Source organism: Macrosteles quadrilineatus, unplaced genomic scaffold, assembly GCF_028750875.1.
Source record: "Macrosteles quadrilineatus isolate MER2022 unplaced genomic scaffold, UCM_ALF_1.0 Scaffold_1__1_contigs__length_201487025, whole genome shotgun sequence".
NCBI lineage: Eukaryota > Metazoa > Arthropoda > Insecta > Hemiptera > Cicadellidae > Macrosteles > Macrosteles quadrilineatus.
Window position 1 is genome coordinate 76,537,610 of NW_026542594.1, and position 12,094 is coordinate 76,549,703.

The following is a 12,094-nucleotide window of genomic DNA, read 5'->3' on the forward strand; positions in this document are numbered from 1 at the left end:
TTATAGTAATAAAACATTCCTCACACTGCTTACACTTAACAAAACTTCTCAAATGTTATTAAAGTAATATTATTAAAATAATGAAAGTAATATTTACATTAAAAGAATTAAAGTAATATTTACATTAAAAGAATTAAAGTAATATTTACATTAAAAGAATTAAAGTAATATTTACATTAAAAGAATTAATTAAATAAGAACGCCTTCGAAAAGGAAACGCAACTACAACACGCTCCTGTATTGCGGGTATTGCATTGACTTTCTGCAGGCGTTTTTAATTTTTTTTTTTTTTTTTTTTTTTAATTCTCGTCTCAATAAAAATCTCGGCCAAAAAGTAATCTCGTCTCGTGTAACGAGATTGAAAATTTCCCGAAAATTTCCCGAAATTTCGAGACTTGACCATCCCTAATTTTTGTTAAAAATTAATACAGGGATAAATTATATTAAACCTGCTTAACCAGCCAATTCCCAACAGATTTTGACCAAGATAAGATCATAACAGCTGATAAAATCATATACTCTTATATGAGCAATGTTTGCTTGTATGTTTGTATACTTGTTTGCTTGCACAACGATCTCGAAACGGTTTTGATGATTTTCTTCAAATTTTGTAAATAGTTTATTCAGTGGCGGACTTAGCATAAGGCACACTAGGCACGTGGTTAGGGGCGCCCGCCGTTGAGGGGCGCCCAGGCACGACAGGTGGACACCTTTTAACTGGACTTCGGTTTAACCGGACATCGGTTTAACCGGACTACACTCGGTGAAAATTACATCTCTCTAACCAGACAATTTGTATCAGCACATTGGTTCAACCGGACTAGATCGGCAGGAATTGGCCGGTACTGAAACGACTGTTCTCGTGGGGAAGATTTGAGACCAGTGATCATGTGTCTAAATACAATGCTCTCCTAAATTTTAAGTCGAATACCACAGTAAACTGTCCGTTTTATCAAGTTTTTGGGGACATCGGTTTAACCGGAAAAACCGTTGTCAGGACTGGCCTCGGTCCTGAGGAGTCCGGATAAGAGGGAGTCTACTGTAGGTCTATTTATCAGTTATAACTAAATAAATCTCTTTCAGTATTCTAGGTTTAATCTAAATAAGAGTCTAAAAATTATGAGGCATCACCTCAACTGATTTGAGTAGCATGTAAACCAGGGGCCTTCCAATACACTGTGCCAGAGGATAGAACAGGCCAACAACTAATGATGGATTGACATAATCTGAGTTCATACAATAAGGGTGCTCTAATGTTTGCAGCCTAATTGACAGAGTTAAATATCCATGTATTCCCCGAGACAATGATTCAGTTATAAGAGATGTGGTACTGTACAACTACATAATTAGAAGAGTACAATTTGTATCGCTAGGTCTAAATCTAGTTCTAAAAGACTTACATTTTATCTGATTTTTCAATATCACTAATTTTTTCCATTAGCACTGAAGAAAAATCTGTAACGTTCAAGAGAGAAGAAGGTGGTAGTTGAAGACTTAGATGAACAGCTATGCACTGTAATAATGAAACAACAATCAGACATGTTAAAGAGCCCCTGATACTCAATGCAGTAAAAGATGGGACAAGAAAGTATTAAGTCTGAATTATTTTAATCAATACAGCTTAAGATATAAATTTTTTCCACACATAATTACCATTTCTAGCAGCATTTAGGCCCATTCTACACGAGGGTGAAACGCGCGACAGGATTCCCGCGTCGAGGCCACGCACTCGACAGGGCCCATTGCATTAAATAGGCGTGTCTACACGAGCGGGATTCTTGATGCGGGTGGACTTGTCAGAAGGAATCAAATTCAAAATAGGAATAATCAAATTCAAAACTCGTGAAGCTTCACAAAGTTCAAGTAAAACTAAAAACCTTTTTTATAAATTTTTAGGGGTAACTATCGATGTGAAATTAGAATTTTCTATACATATTGATACTTAAAGTAAAAAATTAAATTCTTCTCGTTAGCGAATTTCCCATATAGGGAATATAACGAATTTTCCATATAGGGAATAAGCTATTACCGTAGTACTCATGGTAAGACCTGGACCCGGGACCGATTTAATTTTTCATTTTGAGGTCCCTAGAGGCCAAAAACACCATCCGTTCAAATTCATATGTATATATATATATATATGTGTGTGTGTGTGTGTGTGTGTGTGTGTGTGTGTCTGTTAGCGCGATAACTCGAGCAAAAATGATACGATTTTGATGAAATTTGGTGCAAACATGTAAACCTACGTTTTTTCAAAGGAGTTCGCGATCCAGCATAATTGGACCATGGGAACGGGGGTTTATGGGGGGTTTTATGGGGTAAACATGGGGTTTTCCCATTTTTGACCCTAAAAACAAAAAAATTGGAATTTCTTTTTAAACCAGTTTGTAGAGCTTAAGTAAAGAAATAATTTAGTATATTTAAGCGCTGTTGTATGCCTAACAGTCACGAAGAAAATAAAAAAATAGTGTAATTTAAAATTCCCATGTTATTCTTATGGAGAAAATGAAAATTGTTTTAGTTTACTTGTTTATGGATATATATATTGATAAAATTTGGCAAATTTATTTATTTCATACTATACTATTGAGGTATGGTCAAAACACACTTTTTACCTTCCCCGTAGCAGCAAACCTAAGCACTCGTTAAATATAATGTTATTTAAATAGGGAATACTTAAATATATCTTATTTATGGAAATATTTTAGTGAAAATGTAATCAGACAAGTTGAAATTCACTTAGTCTGCAGGTTTGCTGCGGCGGGGGTATTTTGCTCTTAAAGTACTATACAACTCGGTTAGTGAAAACATTTTAAAAACTGTTTACTTTGCAACTATTCAATGTAGATTAACTTATGGGTTGGTAATTTGGGGTATTACCATAGATGAAGTAATATAATGAGATAGGCAGCCATATGGAGTTTATCGTGGGCGTTTTTATAGCCTAGTAGTGTGCTGCTCCTAGCGGCAATATCGAGCCCTACAATCTGCGTTACCAACGGAAGCGCAAACAATGGCATTGTTTCCCATTGTACATGCCCGACGCAACTTCGAGAGCCCGCTTCCCGGCTCATGGATAAAGTTTACTGTGTCTGTTGCTTGATTTTTTAACCTCGCAGTGTGCGTGTTAGCGTAAAAAAATGTTATTACTAGCTTCATTTATATTACTAAAGAAATAAATATTTAATACCTATACTAGTGGATATTATGTGAATGAAGTATTATTTTAATGTTAGGCCTAATTAATTAATTTTAATATTAGGCCTAACTGATTTATTATGCTATATTTATTGTACGCATAAAATGTTAACTAACTACAGTATTTAACATTTATTTGATTTACTGTTATAATTTAGCATTTAATTATTTACTTGGTTGAGACGCAACAATGTTTACCTTTGTTTGTTTACTTTTCTAGTTAAAAATTCAGAATGTCCATACGTTTTATTTTCACTTCCACCTAACCGAATCTAGATTTCTAGCGAATTTCCCTATAAGGAAGTACTGTAGCTATTAACGTAGGTGGCACGGCAAGACTTAGGCCCGGGACCAATTAACATTTTCATTTCTATGTCCATAGAGGCTAAAAACACTATTGATTCAAATTGTTGTATGCATTTGTTTGTACGTGAACGCGATTAATTTTGTCCTTATTTTCATGAAATTTGGGTTGAAGGTTTAGGGCGAAACTCAATGAGATTGAGTTTCAATTCCAAAAATTGTAAATTTAAAATTCGTATGCCATTAAGTAAACTGTTGCAGTTTACTTGTTTATAAATATAATATTTTGCCCAACATTTTGAAAATCTTATTTATTTCATCCTGTACTAAAAATGTTGTAGAGAAACAATTGTTACTCATCCCATACCAGCAAACCTAATCACTTAAATCGTAAATCTAATGTTATTCAAACTGGGAAATAAATTTGTTTTGTTTATGGAAATTTTGTAGTATGAATCCAATTAGGGAAATTTAAATTTCGCTTCGTCAGCAGGTTTGCTCTGGTAGGGGTATTTTAAATTGTTAAAACTGTGCGTATTTTAACACAAAAAGAGTAAAGAGTTTGGAGTTAAAGTAGAAATGTTTTATTTTGAAGATATGAATAAATATGACTAAAAATCTGGGACAGGCATTTTTTTTTACTTAAGGAATGTCACAACCCACCTGCCAAGACATTCCTTTTCATTGAACAGGTAGATTTTAACTAATTCAACATAAGTAACATTGTGACTACGGACACTATATCTGGGTTTTAAAACTAGCAACATTATGTTTTTGCACGTGGTTTATAATTAAAGGGACACTGTTAGTGGTATATCAATGATACTGTAGTGGTATCATACAAGTACAGAGTGACAAGTTATAAATGAGTGAAAGTAAGACAAAATCGGTTATAATTATCTAGAAATAAATGTGGAATTGTCATTTTACTAAACGTTGATTCCGTACTCAGGATGCGCACATAAACAGATCCTCAATTTCACTTTTTTATCTATAATTTTTACGGGGTTTGTTAACCTCCGTCCGTTGTTAAACGGCCGGCGGCATCAAAGGCGAGACGAGTCTTCACTTCACCAACCCGCCTCGGTCGGGGTGGTTTGGAGTACGTGACTCGCCACCGTCCATGGGGATGACACACCGATACAACTATATGGCATGTTGTAAATCAACCAAGTCAATTCACACTTCTGCACGAGTTTGGCCACTCCTAGGGCATTTTTTGTGATTCTTGTGTTAGTGTTGTGCCGGACGTGGACTAAAGAGGTTCAATTCAGTTAGCCTCTATGTAGTCGCAGTTGTTTCGTTAAACATTAGTTTTTATTAGTATACATGTGCCTAGTTAGTTTTTTTTTTAATACGTATCGTTATTAGTTTTGTACAGGATTTTAGTGAACTAGTTGCAATGTGCTTTTAGATATGTCAGGCGGAAGCAAAAAGTGTGCGTTTTTATCATGTACGTCATCTCAACCAAGAGATGGATTGCGATTTTTTAAATTCCCTGTAAGAAATCCGGAAGTATGTGATCGTTGGGTCATCAATTGTGCTAACAGCCAGCAAATAGATTTGCCCCTATCTGCTCTCGGGTCTCGGATTGTTTGCGAGAAACATTTTGAGCCATTATGCTTCAACAATCCGTCTAAGAGTAGTAAATTGAGAAAAGACGCAGTGCCTACTTTGTTTATTCAAGATACCGAAGTGCATCCAGACCTCGGAGTACACCAAACGGTCCCCAGAACAACCTCAGCCTCAACAACAGCTGATGATCCCGACAGTCAACCGCCGTTGTCTTGGATCGACCGACAACGACAGATGCTCGTTGGGGCTGGTCCATCATCACTCGCGTTACAGCCTCCGCCACAGCTACCTCTGCCTGGACAATCTCCGTTCCTGCCTACGTCACCACCACAGTCATCATCGCCTCTGTCTCAACAACCCCAGTTCTTGCCTCCGCCACCGACATCCCTTGCCAAAAGAATGAAGTTGTGCTCGATGACAGAATCAGCGCCCACAGCCGTTCACACCCCGGTCACAAGAAGTAAGTTGATAAGTCACGCATCTCCAGATACGCCCAGGAAAATAAAACTTAAAAAAAGACTATTTAAAAGCAAACGTAAACTTCACCAAATTTCTGAAAAGTCCCGGCGACAAAAGCTAAAACGTATAACAAAACATAAGGCTTATTCTACCGCTTGTGGTTATATATCAAGCGAACCTTTTAAAACTTTACTGAAAATGCAAATGTTGCATACAAGGGGTACGCAATGGTCAGAAAAGGAGAAGCAGCTTGCTGTAGAACTCCACTACAGATCACCAGCACTATACACCAACTTGATAACCGACAAACAATTTATTTTGCCAAGTCGTCGTACAATATCAAGTTGGGTTAATGTCATCGACCTTATGCCTGGAATTTCCCAAGATCTTATAGATAAAATGAAGTTCAAAGCGACGACCATGAACGAAAATGAAAAACAAGTGGTTTTAATATACGACGAAATGGTCATCAAAAAGCACCTGACGTTTAATGAAAAGCGTGATTTGGTAGAGGGGTTTGAAGACCTAGGACCCCACGGGCGATCACCACGCGTCGCAACACATGTACTAATGTTTATGGTACGCGGCATATTCCACAAATGGAAAATGCCCATTGCGTACTACCTGAGTGGAACGCCAACTGAAGGTAGTTTGCTGTCAAAGATTATTGTTGACGTGGTTCGAGAGGTGGGCAGAACAGGATTAAATGTACGTGCTCTTGTTTGTGACCAGGGAAACAACAATGTGAAAGCTGCAAATCTCCTGGGAGTTAGTAAAGAAAAGCCTTTTTTCTTAAATGAAAATAAACAGATCTTTGTTGTTTATGACCCTCCACATCTAATTAAATCCATTAGGAATAATTTGATGAAAAACAATATACTTTTTGAAAATGGAAGGGCCTCGTGGCAGCACATTAAAGAGCTTTATGAGATAGATTCAGCGTCAACTACTGCTCGTGCACTAGTCAAGCTAACATCAAAGCACATTTCACCAAATGCATTTGATAAAATGAAAGTTAAACTGGCGACGCAAATTTTCAGTCGTTCGGTGAAGGCCGCCATGACAACCGCTGTACAGACAAATCAACTCCCCAAGGAAGCCATGGAAACAGCAGAATTTATTGGCAATTTCAACGATATTTTTGACTGTTTGAACAGCAAACTACTGTTTGACAACACTCCTCTTCGGTGTGCGCTTTCGGAAACAACCAAACAAGGACAGTTGGTAAAAGAAAAGCTTCTAAGTGCTTTAAGATGGATCGAGAACTTACAAGTAGAGAAGTTTAAGAAAGTCAGAGGGAGCACAGTCCGAAAACTAAGTAAACCACCAAGTTTTCATGGCTTTGCGCAGACAATAAATGCAGTGTTAAAGCTCTGGGAAATCTTGCATGCCGAGGGAATCACGTTTCTGATGACAAATCGTCTCTCCCAAGATGCAATTGAGAACGAGTTTTCGATGTGCCGACAAAGAGGGGGGTTCGACCGAAATCCGTCAGCTACAAAGTTTCGACAGAATCTGAGGCACCGGATCCAAGTGTCGCTGATGAAGCCTCCATCAACCACCAATTGCGAGATGGACGACGAGGAACTGGTCCCAGTTTTGTTGGAGCAAGCTACAGTGGAAGTTGAAGCTGCTCCCCCAACTGACACGGAGGACGACCCTGATGACCCCTGTGATGTCGCCGACAGCGAGGACCAGAGGCAGCCCTTGGACCACGACGACGCAGACGGCTCGGATGTCGAAGAGGACGTCATCGTTGTCTCCGCGGACCCAGCAGTTACCGTCACAAGCCTGACCGTCCCTACCCTGGAGACTTGTTCAATTGAGTAAGTACACTCACCATAGCTTTAGTTTCGTACCTATCATTATAATTTACGTTTACGTTACCTGAAAGTCATTGTACAATATGTTTTAAAGTTACTTAGCTTCTTATGATCTTAATAATCAAAGTAATTACGAAATATGTTGATAGTAAACTCACAATATGACAAATCTATATTATACAGGGTGTCTCAGACCACCCGGCCGGCTTGTATAGCTCCAATATGAAAGCAAATGGAAACCTAATTGCAACTGGAACCCCCTATTTTGACCCCAAGGAATTCAGCTAAATTATTTTCAACCCCAAAAAAGCACCCCAAAGGGCAGATTTTGGGGGGTGGGGGTGGTTTTTGGGAAATTTTCAAATGTAAAGGGGGGTCTTGTTATACCTCTTTTTAAAGGTCCTTTAGTCCTGAGTATTTTAGTGGAAAAAGATTTAAATTATCTTCATCCCTATTTACAGGGTGTTCAAAAACGTACAAAAAATAGACCTTTGAACTACTTTTCACTGTAAAGAGGCGGAATTTTGTGGGGGGTTCAAGTTTTGACAACACTTTAATTAATAAATGAGCTTTCAAAAAACTCTGGTTTTAACCCTTTTGCTATCTTTTTACTTATGTTACGCATTTTCAAACTTTTTGAAGTTTCAAAAGCTGTTATCTCAAAAATTTCAAATGGCAACATGGGTTTCATTACAAACCACATTGTAGCCCTTGAAATTTGCTATAATTTTTGTATTTAATGTTTTTTGGTATCTTCATTGGTTAAAGAGATATAGCGAAATTAGTGTATTTTAATGTTTTATTAAATGGTATTCAAAGTGTTTGCTGTTGTAAATGTACACGTCTAGGTCTCAATTAAAACTAATTATGTTAAAAAATTAAAATACTACCCAGATTGTTAAACTTGGAGGATTAATAAAGGAAAAACTCAACTGCAAATATTCTTAGTTATTTTACAATTTACAAAATTCTAATAGTGCTTTGAATGAATACTGTCTATAAATGCTACTGGTAAATAAAAAAAAATCATCATGAAATCAATGAGCGTGTGCGTGAAACTGGTCACGTTTGATCAGATAAATCAAATTATAAGGAACTTACTGGATCTGTACGAGAGGTGAATGCACCTGCGGTAGTAAAATAGCAATACAGTACCATAATAGTGGAGAAGAAGTACTACGTGCATAAACAGAGTTGGGGTTTGCATGGAACAAATTGGAAGGCAATTTAAGCATTTGTAGAAGTCCATCGGTATGTAGGCTGCTGATTCAAACAAATTATTCATTCAAAGCACTATTAGAGCCATGGAATTGTAAAATAACTAAGAATATTTGAGAAAATTTGAATATTGATAAAGGTGTTCTTACCTTTATCAATCTTCCAAGATCAACAATCTGAGTACTATTTTATTTTTTTAGACAAGATTTGTTTTAATTGAGACCTAGAGGTGTACATTTGCAACAGCAAACACTTTGAATACCATTTAATAAAACATTAAAATACACTAATTTCGTTATATCTCTTTAACCAATGAAGATACCAAAAAACATTAAATACAAAAATTATAGCAAATTTCAAGGGCTACAATGTGGTTTGTAATGAAACCCATGTTGCCATTTGAAATTTTTGAGATAACAGCTTTTGAAACTTCAAAAAGTTTGAAAATGCGTAACATAAGTAAAAAGATAGCAAAAGGGTTAAAACCAGAGTTTTTTGAAAGCTCATTTATTAATTAAAGTGTTGTCAAAATTTGAACCCCCCACGAAATTCCACCTCTTTACAGTGAAAAGCAGTTCAAAGGTCTATTTTTTTTACGTTTTTGAACACCCTGTAAAGAGGGATGAAGATAATTTAAATCTTTTTCCACTAAAATACTCAGGACTAAAGGACCTTTAAAAAGAGGTATAACACGACCCCCCTTTACATTTGAAAATTTCCCAAAAACCACCCCCACCCCCCAAAATCTGCCCTTTTGGGGTGCTTTTTTGGGGTTGAAAATAATTTAGCTGAATTCCTTGGGGTCAAAATAGGGGGTTCCAGTTGCAATTAGGTTTCCATTTGCTTTCATATTGGAGCTATACAAGCCGGCCGGGTGGTCTGAGACACCCTGTATTATAAAGAAGAAGGGGTGTCTGTGGTACTGTCCGGCAGTATGTCTCTGAACCAATTAGTCTTAAATGTTTTCTTAAGACTACGACAACGACAATACACCGATGTGTATGTTTTGAAATACGAATGTTTTCTTAGAGCTCCAAAGATTTGTTTAGAGCTATTCGTGTTTTGATATTGACATAGGGCTCCGCCCCGGTGGCTTTCAAAGGTTTTATGAGGTGATAGTTTTAAAATATTACTGATTGGTCTCCACGGCAACAAAAAGAAAACTCGCAATGTTTGTAACGTAGGCAAATTGTCTTTAAAATGTTAAGAAGCAGAACCGTCAAATCCATTGTTTTCCACATTCCACACAGCTGGTTTAAACAAACTCAATAGTTAATACGTATACGTACAACTGTGTGGTAGATTTATTTATTCAAAAATGTTGTCATTGATTTGAGAATACCTAAGATTCTAACCATGAATCTAGCCTTTGAACAATTTTTTTTTAAGTCAAGCTTAAAAGAACTATGCTTAATTAATAGAGTTTTGTGGAAACGATAAATTGCACTGCTTACATGTTTTAGTTTTACAATATTGGTATAAATTTTAAGCTTTGAACTCCTTGTCTTGAGTTAGAGTAAGGTTTAAAATGCATATGTTATGTATGTCAACTTAATTGTCCTAGTGAATCAAATTCGAATTTTTTTCTAATAAAATTCTAAAACATAAATGAAGAGAGGTATATATGCACTCTATTTTTGTTAATTATTTTTAATCACACTTTTTTATTACGGCACTAAAAATTTTAGGGGGTTTTAGCCCAAAGGCAGCTGCAGATAATATTATTAATATTTTCTTTTATCATTGACGTTGGGTAGTGCAAAAACGCTATGCTAAAATACGCATCATATTGTGAAATTGAAACCAACAAGTATTTGTTGTTTTTTACTAATTAATTTGCATTATATGTATTGGTTAGGTTAATTTTATGCTTGGCCAATGCCTGTTGATTATTTGTAATAGAATAATGCTTATCTATATAATTCATTCAGGTATACTTCTGTATATTACAGATACGTTGCGGGATACGTCGCCAAGGTCGTGCTGGACAAGTACCATTGCGCCACGTGTAAGGTTGACTTGACAGTGAACTCAGTGTTGTCAGAGCCGAACCAATTGTTGATACTTTACAAGTCTTACGGCACCAAAGAAGGGATATCAAGCTTAATTGCGCCTTCCCAGGACATGGTTAATTTTACTCGGGACATACTCTTGTCGTTCCAGAAACATTTCCCAAAAATGATGTTTAAGTGTGATGTTAAGAGTGGACTAATTGATTTAGCCTCTAAAGAAATTGAGGGAGGATGGCTTTTGTTGGACCGTGATAACCCGTGTCTTATCCATCGTCAGTTTGTTTTAAGTTTCTTGGTACGGTTAAAACTAATGAAAACTGTTTTGTGGGTTTCAAAAGACCTTCGAATACCCAAGTCAAGACGCCCGATGTGTTCATCGTACCAAGATAAGCTAAAACAAGTTCAGCACATGTAATTGCTGTAGCAAACACATAAAAACATTGAAAATGCAACAATACTCATTTTAACGGTTATGTATAGGCCTACAAGAGTCAATAGTCAAATTAAAATATGTAAATAAATAATAAAGTATTATAGCAAAATTTTCAACTTGTAAAATAGTTTATTCTTGATTGATATTATTTATATATTATTTTATTTGTTTTTCATCTTTCCTTAGTTGTGTTTGCTATTGTTTTAAGTGTTAAAATATTTATTTTTTGTATCAATGTGTTTAAAATTCCCGGGTTGTTGTTAATGGTATTAATATTAATTTCTTCTTTCACATTCAAACTTTCTCTATTTCCAAGATTATGTAATATTCTTCAAAATTAGTAATTTTTCTATATTTAAGAGATGTTCTGCAAAATTGTATTTCATAGATGTCTTGTTGTCGAATTGTATCCTTGAATGTGTTCGCTATTGAATCTGATTTATAAATTTAAATAATTTTTTTGCCCAATCTAGTTGTCACAGTAAGTACATTTAATTGTTTTTATACTTCCGATTTGTTGCATATCTTTGTAGTGTTATCTATGGCATTGTCGCAGGTTTGTTGTTATTGTCTATAATATTAAAAAGTTATTTTTGTTCAGTAGCTTAGTTTGATTGGAGTGTGTTTGAATGTGTTACTTATTGCTTTGTTTACGTTTAGTTAGGTTTTACGGAATGCATATACATTTCATTTATTCTTGTTGTCTTTAATTGTCTTTAAAATTGGTATCAATAACTAAATTTTAGTGTGTCCAAACTATAAATATAATTCTTTTGAGATTGGCGTAATTAACATGATGAAAAAGTTGTTATTTTCGTGATCAGGAGGCGTAAAATTGTATTTCATATGATATAAACTAAAATTCTATTACTTTATAATATTGGAAATTTCACTTGTAAATGTTAATGCTTTTTACCTTTACTTCTTTAGTTAAGATATAACTGGACGATTTCTTGGCGAACGAAAATATTTGTGTAAATAACTATGATGTACCTAAGTAATTATGTAAATGTAAATAACTATGTTAAAGTAAGGTCATATTAATTTTTGATAATTATGTTTTATTGCACACT

General features: G+C 35.5%; 1 protein-coding gene across 3 annotated transcripts in view; it reads right to left on the reverse strand.

The window, feature by feature from the left end:
* LOC128983622 (ADP-ribosylhydrolase ARH3-like) overlaps positions 1-12,094 on the reverse strand; it is a 79,528-nt gene that overhangs the window by 35,483 nt on the left and 31,951 nt on the right. For all 3 annotated transcript variants that reach the window (XM_054402983.1, XM_054402981.1, XM_054402982.1), the window contains exon 5: positions 1,401-1,513. In XM_054402983.1, coding sequence (XP_054258958.1) covers positions 1,401-1,513 — 113 coding nt within the window. The remainder of the gene's footprint in view (positions 1-1,400; positions 1,514-12,094) is intronic.